Source organism: Larimichthys crocea, chromosome III (assembly GCF_000972845.2).
Source record: "Larimichthys crocea isolate SSNF chromosome III, L_crocea_2.0, whole genome shotgun sequence".
NCBI lineage: Eukaryota > Metazoa > Chordata > Actinopteri > Sciaenidae > Larimichthys > Larimichthys crocea.
The window spans coordinates 33,350,537-33,373,069 of record NC_040013.1 but is presented as its reverse complement, the minus strand read 5'-3'; the positions used below and the strand labels follow the sequence as shown (position 1 = coordinate 33,373,069).

The 22,533-nt window shown below is 40.0% G+C and overlaps 2 protein-coding genes across 5 annotated transcripts in view; one reads left to right on the top strand and one right to left on the bottom strand.

Moving 5' to 3' along the window:
* The window catches only part of nf2a (NF2, moesin-ezrin-radixin like (MERLIN) tumor suppressor a), a 38,990-nt gene extending 23,734 nt beyond the window's left edge, over nt 1-15,256 (bottom strand). For all 3 annotated transcript variants that reach the window (XM_027277933.1, XM_027277934.1, XM_010736847.3), the window contains exons 1-10: nt 14,571-15,256; nt 13,424-13,549; nt 13,182-13,304; nt 10,242-10,325; nt 4,286-4,354; nt 4,055-4,137; nt 1,835-1,910; nt 1,082-1,216; nt 780-854; nt 524-637 (exon numbers count right to left, since the gene is read on the bottom strand). In XM_027277933.1, coding sequence (XP_027133734.1) covers nt 524-637; nt 780-854; nt 1,082-1,216; nt 1,835-1,910; nt 4,055-4,137; nt 4,286-4,354; nt 10,242-10,325; nt 13,182-13,304; nt 13,424-13,549; nt 14,571-14,684 — 999 coding nt within the window. In that variant the 5' untranslated portion in view covers nt 14,685-15,256. The remainder of the gene's footprint in view (nt 1-523; nt 638-779; nt 855-1,081; nt 1,217-1,834; nt 1,911-4,054; nt 4,138-4,285; nt 4,355-10,241; nt 10,326-13,181; nt 13,305-13,423; nt 13,550-14,570) is intronic.
* A 1,067-nt stretch (nt 15,257-16,323) lies between these two features.
* fbxo21 (F-box protein 21) lies at nt 16,324-22,461 on the top strand. Of its 2 annotated transcripts, none has more exons than XM_019272002.2 (12): nt 16,324-16,574; nt 17,149-17,284; nt 17,522-17,616; nt 17,809-17,930; nt 18,165-18,311; nt 18,525-18,661; nt 18,768-18,904; nt 19,405-19,584; nt 19,695-19,827; nt 19,925-20,115; nt 20,210-20,367; nt 21,238-22,461. In XM_019272002.2, the coding sequence occupies exons 1-12, from the start codon at nt 16,351-16,353 to the stop codon at nt 21,477-21,479; spliced, it is 1,902 nt and encodes a 633-aa protein (XP_019127547.1). In that variant the 5' UTR covers nt 16,324-16,350; the 3' UTR covers nt 21,480-22,461. The 2 variants fall into 2 exon arrangements, with proteins under 2 accessions (XP_019127547.1, XP_019127546.1); XM_019272001.2 differs by having other exon boundaries at nt 17,507-17,616.
* Nucleotides 22,462-22,533: the final 72 nt, after the last annotated feature.

Genomic DNA, 22,533 nt, shown 5'->3' with positions numbered 1-22,533 from the left:
GAGTGTGGACAAAGAAGAGAGGATATGATGGGAAATAAAGAAAGACACAAACATGGATGGAATATGGTAGAAAATAAGACGCACAAATGGATCCGACAGAAGAAAAATCACAAAGAAGGTGCACATGATGTCAGCATCATAGAAGTCAGTGAAAGAAAATCAAAGCACCCTGTTGACTGTAAATAAATAAAGTGTCAAAAGTAACTTTTAAAAGTGTCCTTGAAGTTTTGGGTGCTTGCAATTCCCTCCCTTGTTTGACTTGGAAAACGGATGTGAACAATTACAGTCAACACATCAAAGACTGGAACTAGAAATTTGCTGGTAAATTATGTAAAATCTAAATTTAAAATTCTACAATTTGCACCAGCAAATCCTGATGTGTCCAACACCTGATATTCAAATTGTAGTTTTCTTTTGCCAATTTTTCAGATATTTGGTTAAAATTTGCATTTGGATGGAAACTAACTCAGCTATTGACAAGTTCAACCCCATCCCTTCTTCTTTGTTTCTCCATTATCAGTACCTGTTTTCTGGCCCTCTCCTCTCTGGCCTGAGCTTTCATCTGTTGTACTTCAAGAGAGTCTACACGCCGCCGCCGCATAAACAGGTCATGGTTCCCTATACACAGCTGGAGGATCTGCCAAGAGAAACAAAACCAAGAATGAGTGCGATGTACAAGAATGTATCAAAAATATTGGTGCATCCCAAAACTCTTCTACTTCACCAACCATTTCTGCTATTTTTCTTCTAGTCCAAAAGTAATATTCAGCTGAACTCACCAACTTGTTGACTCTGAGGCGAGAAGAGTTGAACTTGAAAACATTTGTTTTCTTGTCCAGAGGTTTGATGGTAAACTAAACATTGAGATAACAAGAAAACAAGATATTTTGATGAAACCACAAAAGAAAAAGACACCTCTCACAAGTAAGGCTAAGGCAAATTAAAACTATAATCTTGATTCTGATACTTTCCGATACTGACTGCTATACAATGTGGCAAATGTATGAAGAGTTACACATAAAATAATCAAAACTAATGGTCAAAGCAGTAAACACAAAGTGCTACAGGAGATTCCCCCCACCTCCTTGTCGCTGTAGGAGATGTTGCGGATCTCATTCCAAGGGAAGGAGCATTTGGGTGTCAGCTTGTTGTCCGGCTCGTAGATGTGCAGACCAAGGGCGTCCACTCCCAGAAGAAGATCTGTTCCCTTTTTATTCTAAACCACATCAGCAAAGTAAACAAAGCTTTTTCTTTTACTTGTCTGTTAAGGGACACTAGTGAGCAGCTGTGGGACCACCCCGGCAGCCAACATTCATTTATACCTACATCTGACAGGTGGCACTTCGGTGGCTCTGCTTGCCAAAACTATTTGTTAGAGCTGAATTAAACAATGTCAGTTGTGGCGTGTTGTATGCGATCTGGGTTTGTTTACTTGAAAAGTAATGCTACAGTGAATTACTTAAGGCTGAGGTTGACTTGCTGGTGATATTTTTAAATGTCTCGGCCTTTTAGAGAACGCATTGATCACGGCCACAGTCACCTCAAGTGAATTTCTGTTTGTTACAGGTTTTGTTTTCATTATGACTCACCTAGAAAAGATACAGATGCCAGATAGCAGCTGTTTATTTACCTCAAACCATACATTAGACATAGGAAACTAAGCACAAACATGTTGAACATTCAAATAATAGAATAACTAGTTACAGTTTAGAACAGGAGAGTCAGACTGCCATTCCCCCACTTCATTTCATAACACCACAGTGAAATTGACACACCTCCTGATCTCTAATATTGGCTTACTTTGTAAAGATATTGTAAAGAGGCATTGGCTCACCCTGATTAAAAAGTAATTGACGCCATACATGTCCAGGTCCTGAGCTATTTTTAAATACTCCATCTCAGCTTCATCCCTGGTTCAAAGACAGACGGGAGAGAGAAAGCGATTGAGGAGGATCCAAGGGAATGAAGAAGGGTGGGAGGAGAGGAGGTGCAGGAGTGGAGAGAAAGCAGGAGATCAGACCTTGTTTCCTCCGCTTTTGTGTGTAACATCTGTCACGTTGTGTGATCTATAAAAACTCTGCCACATAGCTCTTGCGAGGGTGAAAACATAAGCACAGTGCTGACACAAAAAACAAGTATAATTCGCTAACAGGCTTTAGAGGTCATGCTTGAAAAGAAGACTTATTCTGATGCCTCCAAGACTCTAAATGCTGAGAGAGAGAGAGAGAGAGAGAGAGAGAGAGAGAGAGAGAGAGAGAGAGAGAAATAATGCATCAAACACTTTTCTTCCTGTCTTTCTGTTCTGTTGTGATTTCAGGGTCATCTCAGCAAAAAAAGAATATTAGCATACTTTGATGGCAAAGAGGAAAATTCAGGGCATACTTCTGCCTAAACTTTTAATAACTTGCTGTTTGACTATGGTTGGGAAATTGATGATTTAAGTTTCATCAAAGTTTACAGGCAAGAGAGAATTGTGCCAAGTAAACAAAATATTGACTAGGTTAGGTGCCAAGTACATTCTGACTTCAGAGCGGGTCGATGGTTCTGCTTGTGTGGAAGTTTAAAGCATTAGAGTTGCACTCTATGAAAAAGAAAATATAGATGCACCCTCGAGTGTGAAAAGAACATGAGTCAAAATAAACCTTTAACTGCACAGGGCTGGATATCAAACCGTAATACTATTTGGGGAGGAAATGCGTCCACAGTGTGGAGTATCGAATAACTGTCGAGTATCAAAAATCAGCACAGGATGTCTGGTCTGGATGGTAATTTTAATTATGTTTGACTCAATAGTTTCCAATCTGAATCATACTGTTGCCAGTGTTATTGAGGCAAACATTTTACAGCTAATTATGTTGAAATAGCAATTACCAACTGACCTTTCTGAACGAGTCTAGAGCCACACTATTGGCTCTGTCAGGCTGTAGTAAGCACACTGGTGCTTTGAGCTGCTTGCTAACACACATCTGATGATGCTTAGCAGGTCTAAAAATCAGGTTCATTGTGTTAGTTCAGCATATTAGCATGATAAACTAACACTAAAGGTATTTGTTCATACACCAGTATTGGACAAATCTTGACCTGATGATGATAAAGGACTGAAAATCAGCGATCACCAAAATGATTACAATTCACCTTGAGGGACATGAGCGTGAGACAAACATTGCCTTAAAAAACATCTATACTTCTTCACGCAAAGTATCTGAAAAGTGGAATTAACATGATAATTTGATACCAAAAGGTATTACTACTACTACTTTATTGGTACTACAGTAGCAAAAAACTCTAAATGGTACCCAGCCATTTTGCCATCAGAAGACCAGTACCCTCATCCTGCATTACTTACTAAACAATTAAAATACTAAAGGCGTGAGAACCACCAACTTTGATCTCTCTGCTGGGGTTGAAAGGGTTTGATGGATCAGCACCAGTGACTCAATTACCACTTTTACAAGTGCTGAGGTTTACTGGCTTTTAGAACTCACTTTCCAGTCCAGAACTTCCCACCCACGGGGGTTTTAAGACACACTACATCCTTCACAGTTACACCCTATCCATTTTCAACTTAGCTCAGCTTAGCGGTGGAGCAGAGTGCAACATCAGAACAACTGATTTTCATTCTCACGTCATTCTAGATTTATGAAAGCAATTACAGCAATAAAAAAATTCTTAAAGTCATTTTAACTATGATATACTTGCTCCTAAAAAGATTCTCGTTTGAAAAACAGCTACATGAGTTGTGAAAATATGTATAATTACAATTAAATGGTGAGTTACAAGATGTGGTAAACTGTGCCGTTTTGCATTTTCCTTGCCAACAATAAATGTTAGAAAAGTTCATACTGGGGATTCATTAATGCTGCTTTCAAAAACTTCACCAGAGAAACAACTTTCATGTGGCTGCTTTTTGCTTCTAGCCAAAATGGACTTTAGTTTTGCATAAAACATTTCTTGTGGAAGCCAGTTTTTTGGGTAATCCTTTGTAAACTTGAAATTTAATTTTGCTGATGACTGTGGAACTTCAGAAAGTACAGCTCATTGCAGCAGTTTTTACCTCGTCCTGCCCCTGTGCTCTGCATAACACGCTGTGATCCTCTCCTCCCACATTTCCGCAGTCATCTGATACAAGTTAATCACCTGAAATGCAGAGAGGCAAAACATAAGTATCCATGAATACTTTACATGAGTGCCACATCATAATGCAGGTACAGGCCTAGATTAATAAGACATGTATGTAAACATCTTCACTCATGAATGATAATGAGTAAGCCAAGCTGTCATTCACCCTCTTTGGCAGCAGCTCCTCCTCAGCCAGGAAGCCAGGTTTGTGGACGTTGGGGTCGTAGTCTCCGTACTGGAAAATAGAGCAAATGTGCCAAAAGGATTAAAATCACTCCAAACTAATGGCCACAATCCACCTTCCCTCCAATAATATGCATCTCCTGGGAGCTGTTCATAAGATGAAACTACAGCGCATACAAGAATCGGGTGTCTTGGAGAATGAATGGAGGCTGGTCTGCCATCGGGTCATTAATGTGCACCGCACATCCAGTTGGCCCAGTTGTTGGGAGACGGTGAAAATGATGCTATTAGAGATTTCTCTGAGAAAACTGAGACTGATCACCTATCATCACAGAGCTGAGATAAAAATGATATCATGCATGTTTAAAAGGGAGATCTGGATGGATTAGGCATGTCTGACTGTTTGTGGGGAATTTCCTTTGGGCTGCTGTAAATCTGGTGGAAAAATATGAATTATACATGTAGCTACAGATTAAAAAGTGGGCTATGACTGTAGATTTATCTAAGTAGGTTACCCTGAATCTTTGCCTATATGTACGCTGTGTGCTGTTTGACAAAAAATATTTTGTCAGTGTCAGTTGTGTCTTTCCTTGGCATTGTGATTAGCGTTGTTTTGTTGGTAAATTATTGGTTGAAATTAAGATGGGCAATTTTTATTTATACCTCTTTTGCATTTTTCAACAGCACTGCTGGAGCCCTGAGGCATTCAAGAGACAATTTTTGTGCTGAAAAAAAAAAAAATCACATTTTAGGTCTAACTGCAAATTTCCTACCCCTAATCAGCTCATGCTATATGTATGAGATTCACAAGACATCTTTAGTAAGAAAACTACTTTTTAGCTGATTTTTTTCTGGGAAAAACTGAAAAGTGCTTAAACTCAAGAGTGAAATCACCAAAGTGACTGTTAAACTTTGGATCAAAATAATAAGAATTTAGTCTTTGACTCCAAAAAGTGGTCTCTTATCCTCTTCTCACAGATTTCTCCTTCTATAAATACTGAACATTTTGGCTGTACCTTGGTGAAAAATAGGTATTTTAGAAAGATGTACTGCCTCTTTGATTCTGAGACTTTTGTGCGCATAAGTCTGAAAACAGTACTAAACAGACCTGAGTTTAATAAGCTCAACACACAGACTGGAACACCAGTGTAGTGGATAACAGAGTGGCGAAGCTAAGGGCCATTTAATTAGATCCTTTCCCTTCAGCCTTCGCAGCTTCTTGTCCCTCAGTTCCTCCCTCTGATTGTTTGTAACTGCTACATAATTGATGATATATATACTCATAGAGGTATTGGCACCAACTAAGGGTTCAGCTCAGGTAGAGACAGGGTGGCATTTTGACAGTGCCAGTACTCGCAGATGCTTTCTGATTACAGACTTTTCTTCCAATTATTTCCAATAACCCCACACTTATGGCAACTATGGATTCTCAAAGGACAGCCATGTGTCAATATTTTCACCTAACAATTATCACCAGCAGCACGACAGTGGCCACTGACTAATGGATATATTGTGTTCAATAGAGCCCTTTTTTTTAAATTTAGGAAATGTACTTCTCACACAGTCCAGTCACAGTATAGTGAGACAGGTTTCTGATATCTAACTATGAATTACACTTCAACTAATGAAAGGTATTATTGTCATGTCATAGGGTAATAGGCAAAACTAGACTTTTTATTGCTCGCATTGGTTAAGCTACTAACCATACTACATATATGGCTATAAGCCAAAACTAATGGGCAATGGGCAAATGGGCAAATGCCAGTATCATGTTTGTTCCTTTTCACCACCGTGCACCACCATATAGCATTCATCAGTTAATACACAATACACAAAGAGGTCAATGTAGTAAATATAATAGCTCTTAGCACCTGCATGAAATAGTTAATAACTGTTCATGTTTATACTTTCTGTATGTATTCACAGTTTAACCCATGTGCAATATGAATTTGAAGAGAATGTAACAACACATAACGCGACAAAAAAAAGAAGAGTGAAATAATATGGACAAGTGTAGGTATAAAAACAACCTACACTTGTTCGAATTATTTCATTTTTTAAATTACACATCCCTGCAATTTGTGACTGACTGACATGAAGCGTCACGCCAGGTGGCAGAAAATATAATTTTCTCTCCTTCTCCAAGTCTTGTTGTCCATCATGCTAATGAGGGCTCACCCATGCTGAGGTGGCCATCAACATTATGACAGTTGAGTCAGGTGAGTGAAGTGGGATTTACATAATCTCAAGGCAAAGCTGACAAATACCAGTGAGTATTAAATAACATATTTTGTGGTTCAGACTGACACTAAAATGTGCAACTCTATTTAGCTCTTTGCTGTGTAGACAGATTGGAAACCTTCATGTCTGTGTCACATGCTGTGAGGATGGGGAAAAAAAAGGATGGGATATAGCTGCAAAGCAAAGTAGACTGGGCTAGACTGATGACTAAGTCTTGTTGAAGCTACCTGTAAAACACAGTGATTCCCGATAGTGTCATTCATGCCTATTAGCTTTTCATACTCCTCCCCATTTGGCCGGACACGTATCTCCAAACCCACAGTAGCATTGCGGTTGAGGGAGTCAACCTCACTCCCTACTCAACCTCCATGCCAGAGTGACTCCCTCTGCATTTTCCCCATAGTGGCTGTTTCTTGATATTCCCTGTCAACACCTCCTTGTAGCACTGCACCAACTCAGAATACAGAGCAGGAGGTACTGAAACTTCTGCAGACCTACAGAGGCTGAAGTGTTCCATACAAACGCCCACAGAAAAGTTTGTACGGTTCTTAAATCAGTTGCCTTTTTATGCGTGTTTTAAGGATTTCAAAGAGGACTAATGATGATTAAAATGTTACATACATTTCCAGCAGTACAGTGATTAAGGTCAAACGTGGGCATGCCACTGTATGTATCTGTGTTTATGGTCCCAGGAAAAAAAAAAAGTGGAATAATTCTAAAGAAGTCAGTCAGACCTCCTTCTTCCTCCTCCACTATTCCGGTTATCCTTTCTATTCATGCACACTCTGCAACTCATACAAGGTAATGGTAGCTTTTATGGGTTCCTACTGTGTTTCTTGTGAATTTATGCCACTTGTACCTCCGTCTGGAAGGATTATACACATAGACTCTGTGTACAAGTGTTACTATAGAACAATAATTCACATTGCATCTTGGAATGTGGCTTTATTTTCTCCTTATTGCTATCTTCAGGCTGGCCTAATCATGATTAAAGATGAGCGAAGGTACCAAAGTAGATCCCACTGTGTGATATAGTCAGCTTCACAGGCTGCACTGTGGTTCTGCACAAAAACAACCCATGATTAGAAAAGGAGAAGGGGAAAGTCTGCCAAAAACCTCTCAGCAGCTGCACTGCTAAACAAGTACCTGTCTGCCTTTTATAGCGACAATTTACTCACACTGGCTCTAATCAAAGTGGACTGCTGAATAAATGAAAACAGATTGTGCACCCCGTATTTTTTTTTTCTTTCTTGCTGTTTCCAGATCGAGGGTGCTGACAGCAGAGAGAACAAGTCTCAAGCTCATTTGCTGATTTTTCTTTATCCACACAGTCTCTTTTAACATAGGCCTAATAAATTGGCATCGGAAAGGAGAGTCTCTGAGGGCTCCTGGCCAGATCTTTGAGGTAGAGCTCCAGTCTCAGTAGACTCTGTCCGTCTGTCAAAAAGCTGCACCTCACTCTCCCTATCTTTTTCTTGGCAATTTCATAGAGATGGGATCCTTCAACCAAAACGACTCAGATTGCTTGTGGTTTATTAAGGGACCTTCTTCCTGTTGGATGATTTCCATGGACCTCAGGTAACTTTTTTGATCTTCGACCAATAAATCAATGAGAGATTTTTATAGAGTACCTTTCCCACAGGGTAATGCAGTTTATAGTGTTTAAATTATGTTTAATAAAATGCTAATAATGAACACACAAACAGTGAAACAATGTAAACACACAAACTAAAAGAAACTAATTCATAAAGAAATAGATATATAAGAGATATAGAAATTACCTGAAGTAATAAGGAATAAAGTATATATAAAGTATATGAGTACAAATTACAATTATAAATAAATTTTTGGCAAAAGTTTTTTTTTTTGAGATGGGGTGTATGATCACATAAAATCTACATCAAAATAAACTATAACATTGTTGTGGAGAAACTGCTGAAGTCAAAGGTCAATGGTGAGGTCAGGAGGGAAGACAGTGTTCAGGAGCCTCTGATGTCTTATGCTGTATTATTTATTGACACTTGGCCAAGGAGAATTAGAGACACTCTCAAAGTTCATCAGAAGTGTCTGAGCCTGTCTCACATTTTGCCCAACCCATCCTGGTGGATAGACTTTAAACCCAAAGATAACACCACAAATACTGTACGCCCAGAATTAGTCAAAGAGAATGTTTTTCCTCATGCAGGTGTTTTTATCAGCATATTCTAGTCTGGAGACACAGATGTCTGTTTACACAGATTGGAGCGTCAACGGCCAGTATCTATTATGTCTAAGAAGGCAGCAATAGGTCTCTTCGACCCTGGCCACCACAGTGTTGAGATAGACACTTACTGTTCTCAAGCAATGCCCAACAACTAACACTGCCGAGAACCTCAAGGCCCACACGTGACCTTGTGTAACCTAAGGATAGAAAATTCCATAACAAACATTACCTGTGACGATCAGCATACTGAAGATTCATACTTCTCTGCCTCTACTTTGCTCACATCTCATAGACACCTTCAGGCTAATCCTCATATATTAATCATTGCATGAGTGTAAAGGGATTCACTGTCATCCTGAAATACCTAAAACGCCACCTTTCAGTGCAAAAGAGTAGACTTCTTTTTTTTTTTTTTTTACTCTTCACTTATGTTCTTTTCTTCCAGATGTCTTGGTTTCTCACCCTGTGTAGGAATGAGCTTAGCCAACCTGCAAAGGAAGCCAATTTCAGGCACTTCTATCTGAAATTTTGTTTATTCAGTTCACTGCCCAGAGTCCAGTGAGAAGTGGAATGCATCATATGCTGACTGATAAATAAACAGTTTGATACCATACACAAACAACTGAAGATGTTGCAACAATGTGCTGTTCAATCTCACACGCCATCTTCACTTTTCTTTTGAAGATGACCCCAATTTATCCATCCTCCTTACTGAGGCAGCCAATTGCTCCCAACCCCAAAGAGACCAATCCACGAGTACCACATCCTCCTACTTGGAGGTGCTGACCCTCATACATACTTCCTTAAACTCAGCTGCAAACAGTTCCTGTACGCTGCAGGGTACAGCCCAAAGAGAAGAGGGAGAAGAAGAAAATAATCAAGCCCACTGGCGATAAATAAAACATGCAGTCTCTCTGCACTGTTCTAAGAAAAAAAGAGTTGCACTGTGGTCAAATATTCTTCAGACAGTAAACAAACAAATTAAAGTATGTCCATGTGAGGTACCAAAGGGTATAACAAAGTTTTTGGAATAGTCATCTACAGCCACAAAGAAACCAAAACCAGAGATGTGAGGAGGGTGAACCAGTTGAGTACAGTTCCAGACACACGAATTCCCTCAATCCCTGAGTAACTTTAAATGATGATGTGACGCTTTTCTCTAATGGCTTCTCTCTGCCGGTATGAGGCCGAAAACTGGACCAAAACGTAGAAAAGATTTCTGGTTCTACAGAACACTGCTTTCCTTTAAAACCGTGGCATACTTCAGTGCAGTTACAGAAAGCAGAAAGCTCTTGTAGTAAATTATTCACAGCTGTTAGTACCTCATCAGACCAATAATTAAAAAAATGTGCTTGAGAAGAAGAGGAAAATTCCATGTGATCATGCAAATATTAAAGTAAAGATAAATAAACCATTAAAGGATACAGATATGAATGGGTGGAGGGATGAATATACAGACTTTCCTAAAAACAAAATCTCCAAAAAGAGCACTAACCTTAGCGTGGACGGCGTAGGAAGCGAGTAGCACAGAGGCCTCGGGTGGACAGTGAATCTCCTCCTCGAGGATCTTCTTCTTCACCTGAGGAATTACCAAATATGATCAGCTATAAAGGAAAATTAATCTCATTATGTATGTCCATCTGGATAGCAAAAGTCTCTTCATTCCACCTAACCTTTCTAACACTAAATCAGTTCTAAATTAACCATGCAGCTGATCTATATTTTAGGCCATTTGGTTGTTTGTTATAACTGTAGAGACACTTTTCAATGGCGAATGTTATAACAGCACTGACGTTTTGTCTTGTAAGGAAACTATCATCTATAATATAAATGGACAGGACATCTGTTCTTTGTCTTGAGTTTGAGTATCACATCTACTTTATATTGATTTCCATGAAAGTAATAAAATGGTTTTTGTGAGATGAAGAACCTGAAACAGACTGACTGATCTTACTTGACTCAAACACAATGACAAAAAAAAAGACTGGCTACCTTAAAGAGAGGTGTAACAGTGAAGGGTGAAGCACAACTTTCTGACAACTTTGACAGCCAGAACATTATTCCCTTAATTCCACTTTGTGCTTTAGCTGCATATTGTTCCTGCATTTGCCAGTGTTCAGGTACCACTTTTCAGTAGCCACAAAATCAGGTTATTGTATGCTACTTATTGGGTAAATAAATATCAAACTACCACTGCTACAGTACACTGGGACTTACACATTTTAGAGAGGTTTGGAAGCAGAACAAACTGTGCCAAATAAATAATGTAAGTCTTAAGTATCATAACCACATGGGGACCTATTAGATACTGAGCCAGAAACTATGTACCCAAGCCAACACTATTTCATATGGTCATTAAAGTGGTCCAAGAATATCAGCTTGCTAGTCGGCAGAGCATAATGACATGACAGAAATGTGAGTCCTAGAAAACATCCAAATCATAATTAAAATGTGAGTGCCACCCATTTTTATAATTCATGCTTCTACTGTGCCCCCAGGATGGCTGATACTATGTGTGTGAATTGATTCGAGTCAGTAAATATGAGAAATTTGAGGTTTAGTTCTTAGGTTTATAGCATCTTGAAAGAGTGGTTTATGTTTACAAGTGGTGATTTAACCACCACCGATCACAGTAATAACACAAATTCATAAAATGGGTGGCGATCACCTTTAACAAGCTCCATCCAGATTAAAGTGCCACATCTCACTAGGTGTCACCACCAAAGCTTCCTTACCTGTCAAACTAATCAAATCACAAACATGACGGCATACAGAGCACAAAGCCGGGTTGTGAGGTTTAAAAAACATGCCTCAGAGGTAGTTATATAAGTGGACAATTTGACGCTTCAAACCTTATCATTTGCAGAGCCAGTCATGCTGTCTTCTCTTGTTTTTGAACTAACAAAGGTGTGGAGACAGAGGTGACAGCCCCTAATCGTGGCAAGTGCTAAGAGGTTGAGGCTGCAATCTAGTTTACAAATGAGACTATGTTGTTACTAAGACTGCAGGCCGAGGTGACGAAGATGTGCATGTGTCTGTTTGTGTGAGTGGTCTAAAGTGTGTGACGGCTGTGTGTGTGTGTGTGTGTGTTTGTATCCAGGTCGGTGATCATTTCTGATAAGCACTAATCCAGCTGTCATGCCTGTGACACTATCTGAACTGAGGCCTCCTCCCGACATTATGGGAATTAATGAGAGCAAAGTAATAAGGAGACAGGCGGTGCAAGGCACTACACATTTGTATTCTTCTACCCTTGTAGCTGTGCTGCTTTAAGTGTTGAGTCATTTGTCAGGTGTGTTTTTTTTTTCGTTTTTTTTTCTGCGAGGTTTCCCCCTGAAATAAATAAATTGCTTCAGCTACCTCTAAACGGATTATGGACAGAGAGAGACTTTTTATATGTCTTAAGTGCTTTTATCCAAATGTTGAGCAACACAAGAACACTGCTGTCTCACGCCACAGAACTGAACCAACACAGTGGACGGGATATGATAGGAGTGCTATGGGGGATGAGCATCCCATGGAGAATATGTCATTAACTAGGCCCGTAACTGAGCCCTTAAAGCCTAATTGGTAATTGATAAATGTGGCTGGTAGGATTGGATGGGAGCACAGTTACAAATCTCATCTCTTGCAAGGGAATGGTGTGGCAGGCTCCGCAGAAATTCCCTTGAGAGTATTAAGTGGATAGAAAGGGCAGCGGTAATATGTTGTGCATTGATTCCACATGGCTGCACACAATAAGGCCGGGACAATGGAAAAAAGCGTATTGGAGAGTGCTCTGCTCGACAGCTCATCAGAAACTCTGTGGGCCCGTGGCCCCCTGTTGGCACTGGATCAGTATAGAAGGGAAGCTGCGGCAGAAATGGGGCATAAACCAAATGCCTGCTGTGCAAGGGTGAAATGGATAATCCTAAATCTGTAGAGTATTTTGAAGCCTTTTAAGTGTCATCAGATTAAAGATCACTTTCTCACACAGCATTCATTTGAACTAAATCTAGTTTATCAGAAAGATAACAGACACTTCCAAGAATGTTTGCTCCTAAAGTCTTGAAAACACCACCCCTCTGGGAAGATTATGATCAAGGAAAGAGAGGTTTTCTTTTTCAAAAAAAAAAAAAAGTGTCTGCCCACTAGTCAGACAGTGATCCGCAGCCTCTTCTCAGAGGCATGTAGAATTTCAGGTTCACTTGTAAGCCTGCAGCAAAACTGAGAAAAGCAGCAGAGGAAGAAGAGCAAGTGTCAGTCAGTCTAAGTGTACAAACAAGCTTCTCATGAAGCTTTTATGGCACGATAGGCACGAGTGAAATGGAGAGGAAGTCAAGACAGTAAGTATCTCAAGAGTATATGGAGAGCCAAAAGATACTTCAGTGTTCACACTGGACAGTTATCAGTCTGATTTACCTTGAAATTGAGAAAACAATCTTAACATAAGCACCTGTAAGAAGAAGAGATGCTGTGTGATATCTTGCACTAGCTCCTCCTCTGCATTCTCAGGGTAAAACTTGGCCAGGAAGTGAAGGGTGATTGGTTCCTCCTTTGGCACCTCCTGATCCAGAACCTATGACAATGAACTAAAGAAATCAACATGTGCACAATGGAGCGACATTATATCTTTATTAACAATATTTACATGACTCGTGGCTGTTACAAGAGCATTATAACATGAGAATGCCTTGCCTTCTTTTCCATCTTCAGCCAAGCGACTGTGTCCTTGATGTCGTACTGCAGCCCGAAAAACCACGTCTCCCTCAGTCCAAGAGTTCGGCACACCAAGTCAAAAAGGTCTTTTCCTTTCCACTTGACCTGAAACACACAATTAGTTTTTTTTCATTCACATAATTCACTGACTGTATGAATTAGCAAGAGAAAAGAAGCACTGGCTTCTGTTTTCTTTTCATAACAGAAGCAGTTTCGATCATAACCTCAGTCTCGAAACATGCATATTCTCCTCATCCAGCTGAGAGCTACGACGGAGGCATATCAGACCCACGTATCCGATTTAAATAGCTTTCATCTCCAGCCTCTGAGCTAACTCAGGGTGCAAGCTTCTGTCAAGTGCATTCAAGGTTGGCGTGAAAAAACTGCAAGAAACGAAGACATCGGCTGCACCATGCAGTGGGATGAAAATCAAAAAGATTCCCGTGCAGAACGCAAAGCTTAAAGAGCATTTTGCCTATTTGGACCAATCCACGTTAAATGCTATTTACAAAACCCATAATTGATACAATTATCATCCCAGAACACAGAAAATAGAAACATGCAACTAACATTATGCTGCTCCGTGTAATTACACACTGCAAACTTTGGTGGGGTTCCTCCCCTTTAAATACAGAGGTGGTGTCTTCGCCTTTGAGTTCTGGTATATCATCAACCTAATCATACAGTAAACCAAAAAACAGGGCAAGAAAGCTACAAATATATCATGACACCAGCATAAATCAGTGTGTTTTTTAAAAATCTGTATTCACGCTGCAGGACGATGCATGCGGCATTTTAAGTCCTGTACTGCACTGAGCTTTGTCACTGATTGCTGCATAAGACTTAAGATCAATTACAACAGATACAGTCTCCTGTAGAAGAGACCCAATAAACCAAGTGCGTGTGTTCATAGTTACTTGCTGCCATCTAGTGTGGACACTCTCACACATCTGATGAGCAGCCAACTCTTCTATCAGTACTGATTGTGGTCAAAGCCATTGAGTGCAGTTATAGCTGCATGATCACTGGTGAGCAGGAGATGTACTTGATGCTGTGGCCTCTGCAAAATAAAAAAATAAAAAACTCAAAGTGAATGAAATGATGCTCAGCTTCTCAACATACACACCTCACAGCTGAACTCCATGTCTGACTCCATCGTGCAGATCCTCACGTTGAAGCTCCTGGCTTGTTTTCTCATCAGGGAGTTAAAGCCCATCCTCGCTGCTAGGGCACTTGCCATTGCGAATAGCAAAATAAACTAAAAACCACTCAATGTATTCAAAGTTCATACAAGACGACCGCACTGTCAAGTCATAATACTGTTATACTCTGTGGTGTATACAGCAGATGAGTGTGTTGGCATAGCACAGCTGTGCATGTGACTGTCCACACGTCCGTGAGGATGGATGCTTCAACTTCTATCAAAGTTTTAAAAAGGCTTTCACTGACATTTTTCCTCAGTTAATACACGCGTCATACACGTTACGTATACTACGTCAGTCACGCTGTATAAAACAATTTAGCAAAAGCTGATAAATGTAGTTTTTAAAGTATCCTGTAGTCCTGCTGCTAACGTTAGCTGCGTTAAATACAAACTAAGTTAGCTGGCTGTTAAATGACATTACACATCCATCGTCCGTCTCTCTACCGTGAAATCCGTTACTGTTTTACATCCATCCTCGCGTCGGAGAAAAATATAAGTTTCATATGTCCGCACTGGAGAGTTCAAAATACTTTGCTGAGCTGGGAGAAAGAGGTGCTAGCCCACTGCGGCTAACCGTGTTAGCTATCTCATCCAAAACTTGTGCTGCGTTCACGGCCACACAGGATGTTGGCGTTATATATAATTATATAAATATATAATATATATACTATATATATATATATAAATATATATATATATATATCTATATATTTATTATATATATATATATATAATATATATATATTGAAATTATACTTAGTTTCACACCTACTTGTTTTTTAATAGTCGTAGTAATAATGACTATAGTATAGTAATAATGACAGTAATAGTATTTTTCTTGTCCACCTTGTACATTGTGATTTACTTTAACACCTGAATATCCCCGCTGTGTGGTATCAATAAAGTCTTTATCTTCTCTTATCTTTTCTTATCTTATGTTATCTTATCAGAATTTATTACCCAGTAGGTTTTCACATACCAGGAATTTGTCTTGGTGTTATTGGTGCATAACAAATATAAAGTAAAAAGATAAGGAAGATTTAAAAAATAAATAAATAAATAAATGAAGTGTATATTATATACTTGGTCTTACTATGTTGGATGTTTTCTATTCTTTGTAAACTCACTTAAAATTCATTATAGTTTTTTTCATGTGTTAGAGGTCATCTTATGAGCTGTCCTATTAAACAAATCAAATACTTTATTTTAACTGCTGAAAATTTTGCAATACAATCCTCTTTTTGCCATTTCTGCCATCTCTGTCCATACTACCATATAGCCATACATATACTTATATTTATATTTATACTGATAATTCTATTTAACTTACATGCCATTACATTGCCACAGCAATGACATTCAGTCTTTAGCTTGTATATATTTTTAGATTTCTAGATTTGTATATTTTATTTTATATTTTTACATCTTTTACTTATATTTTATATGTCATGTGTATGCTGATTGCACTCTGTATGTCCTGTACATATAGCAGAAATTGACAATAAACTTGAACTAAAACATATTAACCAACAATAAGTCTGGAGATTCCGAGGAGCCTGAATGCAACATAGCTTCCCTTTTCCTCATGACCTAACAGCCAATCACGTCGCAGTACACATCCCATACCCCGCCCCTAGCCCTGCCCCCTGCGCCATAAAGGGGCGGGGTCTGAGCAATGAGGTAATTGGGGTAAACAGTAAAGATGGCGACGTCTGTATCCGGAGAGGGGCAACCCAGTCTGAATGGGATTATTTCTGACCCCCAGACTAAAAGACTGACGGATCTGCCGACCGAGTTACTCGAACACATCCTGTGCTTCCCTGTCCTCAAGCATGTCGACATTTGTAACGTGTCCTGCTGCTGCAAGCGGCTGCACGACGTTTGCCATGGAAGAGGAAAGGTCTGGGGACACCAGTACAAACTCAGGTGCTGTGTTTTGTTTGTGTGTGTGTCTTTTCAGCAGTATCTGCAGAAATGAGTCTTGCTGTCCTTTTTCATCTGTCATGTTCAGATGCCTTACTCGCTCATTGCCTCCTTAAAGGTGGGCTCGTTTACTGCGAACTCACAGTCAGCTGTCAGCCGATGACATTCTGCTGATGCACCAAATTCATCATCAAGCCAGATCAGTGGCAATCTTCCTGCTTTGCGCACATATGCATAGATTGCAAATCTTAGCATTTAAACCTTTGCAGGCTGCAATTCATAGTCCATCTTTCCCAGAATGGCCTAAAATGAATTTAGTGTGACCTTGAATGTTGCATGTAGCCTGTGAACTACAGGGAAGTGCAGCCCTTGCCAAAAGCTAAGCCCTCCTCCTGACTGACTTGGCTTGTTACTCTCCTATATCTTCTGTGTGCAAAGAGAAAATCACATCTGCAGCAGGATGATGAATTGTTTCGTGGACATGCCGCACACTGCTTCAGGCAATAGGCTGCTAAACTAATCCCGAGTATGTCCAAAGGTGTTAATGAAATAACAGATTTGTCGCCTCCATCAACAGATGGCCAAGACTGCAGAGGTTTTACCGTCAGAATGAGTGCTGTGACTGGGTCAGAGAATACAAAACACGGCACAGAGCTGGGATACAAATACGAAGGACCGTGGAATCTATCTCAAAGAGATTCTTCACAGAAGTCGTAAGTAATCCATTTGTAATCAACAGTACATTATCGTTATTACTGTGTCGCTACATTAGACTTGATTTTAAAGGGATTCAGTTGCATTAGTTGACTCATTAAAGTCCAAATCCCTGTTATTTCTCTGTGTAAGTTAGCTTTTTTTCCTGTGTGTACGTGATGGTGCATGTTTGTGCAAAAGACTGTGCGCTTTCCAAACTAACCCAGAGATCTGTAACTCAGCCTTGCGTTGGCCAGGTGCTGGGAGACAGCTTTGCAGAGATTGAGTCGCTTGGGATGCCGGAGCACTTCTGTGAAGACGAGCTCCTCTTCATTCTCAATACCGACAAGAGGTGAGAGCAGCACTGTGCCCACAAGTCAAACCTCAATACTTGCCACACACTGCGTTTTGCAATCATTAATGGGTTTGGGTGATAATCCCTTTAATCCTCTCTTGGAGTTCTGTGATTATGAAAGCTCTTGTGTTGTGTTGCACTGTTGGACCGTTAATGCTTTCTGTCTTCCATTCTTGTGCGCATCATTAGGAAAAGCTTGACACTGAAGTACTATGCAAAGAAAATCCTTTACTTCCTGAGACAGCAGAACATCCTGAAGAGGTTGAAGACATTCCTTGAGCAGCCTGCAGAACAACAGTCTGCTTTAGAGGGTGAGGCATGAATACAGACTTCATCTCAAACAGCACAAGTTGCACTGCGCCCCTTTTAGTATAGACATCTGTATTCAGAAAGTTTGTATCTATATTTTAGTTAATGTTTATTACTGTAGTATTTGTTATAATAGAAGCAATATTTTTGATAAGTTTTAATTTGTGTTTCTTCTGTGTCGATTCCAGCAGCTTTACATAATGCATTCCCTCTGTTCCTTTTGTCTGCCACTCTAGGTGCTGTATTGGTGGATCAGTATTGTAACCCACTGGCCGATGTGACACTGAGCGGCATATCGGCCCAGCTGGACGAGATCGCGGAGAAAGTAAGGAAGATGCTGAGAATCAAGAATTCCTCTCACCCCAGTCTGCGCGTCGCTCAAGGTGGGCTTTCAAAACGAGCAAAACTGCCCTTCCCCTCAAGATGCATTAGTTCTAGACAGCTCAAGCCCAGAGGAAAGGGCTTCCACTCCCAGCACAGTTTGAAAAGAAATCAATACCAATATACTCGGGCAAATGTGTCAACTGTACAAGATCTTTCCCCTTTTAGCCAAAGTTCTTCTGAAGTTTCTTTTTTTTTGTGTGTGTATGATGTAGGTGACTGTTTTGTCGTAGAGGACTTTGAGCTCCAGAGGCAGGTGGTGTGTGCCCTAAACTCTGTCCTATATGAGCAGCTTCAATACAAAGGCAACGAGTTCGACTACTACAACCCTCTGAACTCTTACATCCACCAGGTAGGTCTTCTGTGAAATTATTTGTATTTTAACTACAGTCGCTTTTCAGTCATTTCTTATAGATTTTAATGTTAAAACTGACTAGGCCGTCTTGTTTTTCCTTTAGGTGCTACTACGCCATACAGGCATTCCCATTAGCCTCTCTGTCCTCTACATGACATTAGCCAGCAAGCTTGGTGTTCAGCTGGAACCTGTCAACTTTCCCAATCATTTCCTGCTGCGCTGGTGCCAAAAACCAAGGGGGTAAGGTTTGAAATGAAATTCCCCTAAACTTCGACTAGGAGTTGAGCTGTCATTCACGTAATTAACTATCTTGAACCAACCACTCATTTGATTTGACACTTGGAAACCTTGTCATGTTTTTGAAAAGGAACCAGAATGTTTCAAGCACAATCTGTCTTGCTTTTAGTTTTGGCTGGACATAAACAATCACATGTGATAAATGATGAGGTTTTTTGTGTGTGTTTTGTAAAAGATAGAATAGATAATTGTATTTTACTTTATTTTGCTATGTGCACATGAATTGATCACCATTTTACATTTGAAACTTAATGAAATGGATACGCTGTGGACATCAAAAACAGTGCTTTATTGTAGTAAATGACACTGCTATCATGATGCTGCAATCATTGCCACACTTGCTCCAGTGCAACATATCAGAGATACTAAAATAGCTCATAATAAATGAAAGTCTACATTTTGCAACAATTTGTAATTGATATTGTCTGTCTTTGTTTGTGCAGGACTGAGGACATCTATGACTTTGTCTACATTGATGCCTTTGGTAAAGGCAAACAGCTCACAGCCAAGGAGTGCGAGTACCTCATTGGCCACCAGGTGACGGCAGATTACTATAGTGCCATCAGCACCAATGAGGTGCTGCTCAGGATGGTGGGAAATCTGCTCAACATTGGTAAAAGAGGGTAAGAGAAACTGAGACACCTGAGACAATGGTGTGAATCATCTGAATGCAATGAATGAGTATAATGTTCTGGTTGAATTACTTGAATTACACTGCACTGGTTTCTTTCAGGGAGGGCAATGAGAAATCCTACCAGCTGCTAAGAGACTCTCTGGACCTCTACCTCACTATCAACCCAGATAATGTGCAGCACCTGCTGCTGCAGGCACGACTCTACTTCCATCTGGGCATTTGGCCAGAAAAGGTCAGGTTTTCTTTTTTCTCTAATAGAATTAAATCAAAGTATTGACTGTTATTCAGTACAAAGCATTTACTATTCAGCCCATTGTCCTCTGTCCCAGGTGCTAGACATCCTGCAGCACATTCAGGCATTGGATCCCTCCCAACATGGGGCAGTGGGTTACTTGGTGCAACACACACTGGAGCACATCCAGCACAAGAAACATCCTGCTACACCTGAGGTCAAGAAGCGTAGCACTCCAGAACACCTGGAGGTCCAGTATTCAGTTGGCCTCATCATGAAACACAAGAGGTAGGTCCTGCTAATATGTAGCACAACAATCCACCTCTCTGTTAACATATTTTCTTACTAATACTTAAGTGTACTTGTCCTGTATCTCTTCCAGGTCTGGCTATAATTGTGTTATCTATGGCTGGGACCCAAAGTGCACCATGAGTCAGGAGTGGATCACCACAATGAGGGTGCACCAGCTGTCCAATGGTGCCAACCAGCCTTTCTACAATGTCCTCGTACAGGATGGAACATGTCGCTACGCAGCACAGGGTACGGATTTTACACGAGCATGATGATAATGAAAAATATCTTTATAATAGACGAATATTTGCAGGTTGTGTGACAAAAAAATAAATCATCATAAATGCTGTATAACGTTGATAAATGCTCCTAGGAGGGACTGTATCATTGCACGCTCCAGGCAGCATATGCTAATGAATCAAATGAAATGGACAGAAAATTAAATCAGGATTTGTCAAAGCCACAAGTTTCATAGTAGTGTGTATTAACCGTGGCACTAAGGCATAACAAGAATGTATTTCTGAGGGTAACGCACCAAAAATACTTTGTTAAAAGATGATCTTTATTGGAGTTGCTTAATATTGCCATGTATGTGTTATGTGCAGTTCATACTGTATATTTATATATTGATCCAAGAGTATTGACTATCCATGTATTAGCTAGTAGGACTAACAGCAAGCTGTTTCAAAGTAAAGACTTAAGTGGTGCTGCATCATCCTTTTTTGTGACATTTTTCCCACTTAGGGGAGCTCTTAAGCTATAGGCTGACTCCTATTTTCCCTTGTGCTTACCTGTTCACTCTGCTGCATCACTCTGCTGATGCTGCTGATACTACTCAGCTTTCATTGTTTGTACTTGTTATCTTTGCTCACTCCGCCACCCCTCAACACTTGCCTGCAGGCTCTGTTCTGTACAATCCCTGAGGGGATTTGTGTTGAACAATTCCTGTGCTCTAATGTATTATTCAGTCTGTGTTGCAGAAACTGATTGACATCTTTATGAACAATATAATTTGACATGTGACTTGTCTATGTAACCTTGTCTCTCTTCACCTCAGTAGGTTACCTTATGTACCTAATGTCTCTAATCATGTCACACATTTCCGTTATTGTTCCCCAGAGAACCTGGAGCCCCACTCGGCCCCCCTGGAGATCGGCCACCCTGAAGTGGGACGCTATTTCTCAGAGTTTGCCGACACCCACTATTCTGCCAACGAAGAACTACAGACACGATACCCAGAGGACATGGATGAAACTTTGGGCACCGTGCAGGAGCTTTACCACAGACTGACGCCTGGCACTGAAAACCAGGACCAGGCTCCTGCCACTGACCAAAACAACCACGAAGCCATGCCCATATAGCAAAGTAGCTGTTTCCAACAACCTTCCGCCTCTGCCTAACCAATTCCTAGTCACCCATTCTCAATTCAAAATCCACTTAGCTGCTGCTTTATTGCACATACTCAAGATCGGGACATGTGTAAGAGAGAGGGGCTTTGTATAAATTTACCATAAATTTAAATTTTTTGGGGGGTTTTTTTTGTATCATCAAGAAATGATTCACAAATGTGGTTTTGTACCACAGTCTGTTTCCTTTGCAGGTTGGGAAAGATTTATTTTAACATTACAATGTCTTAAAGTGTAGAAGAAGACCAGAAAGTCTAGAAACATGTTGCACATGTTAGTGTCTAAATATCTAAATATCACTGTGTATTTGTTGTGAAAACAAACTAACTATGGTATTATTAGTATTATAGCCTAGCTGATGGTCATTACCCAGGATTTTCAAATCTCACTCACAAAGTTGAGTTTGGAAGAAGTATGGAAATCCAAAACAACTAACAACCAAAACTAGTCTTTTCAAGACTTGTGGTACCCAGTTAAGTGGATGAGTATGTTCAGGATGGGTGGCCAGGTGCTGTAAATCTCCCTTACCCAAAACCAAGGAATGCTCCTTTACCCACAGCTCCACATCAACCCCTGACAACACCTCCCTGCACCCAGCACCAGTCAAACAAGCCTTCAACATATAATCCAAACCCCGAGTTACAGTGCCACACAAAAGACTATAAAGAAGAGAGACTTTGTACATTGTACTTTTAATTCTCCATCTTTTAATCTAATTCCATCCACTTACAGAAGTTCAACGTTCACATTTCTAGATTATCCTGTTTTGTTTTTCTGTATATTTACAAGTGAAACACGTAGGATGTCATAGCTCATCACATGTTGAGCTACTCATGGAAAAAAAACAAAAAAAACAATAATGGCACCACTGACTTGAAACAGAAATGACTCTGAGCTTTGAAGAAACTACAAAAAGAATAAAAGAGTTTCAAGTTTTTTTCAAGCTTCTCTCTGGCTTATTTTACTGAACTCTTTAACTATTGCAGTGCATAACACTAATAACCACGAT

Excerpts from the sequence above, each read along its gene's own strand:
- fbxo21 (XM_019272001.2), top strand. The coding sequence starts at position 16,351 with ATGGCGACGTCTGTATCCGGAGAGGGGCAACCCAGTCTGAATGGGATT. Across the intron at positions 17,617-17,808 it reads ATTCTCAATACCGACAAGAG|GAAAAGCTTGACACTGAAGT; the intron begins GTGAGAGCAGCA and ends GCGCATCATTAG. Across the intron at positions 19,828-19,924 it reads TGGGCATTTGGCCAGAAAAG|GTGCTAGACATCCTGCAGCA; the intron begins GTCAGGTTTTCT and ends CCTCTGTCCCAG.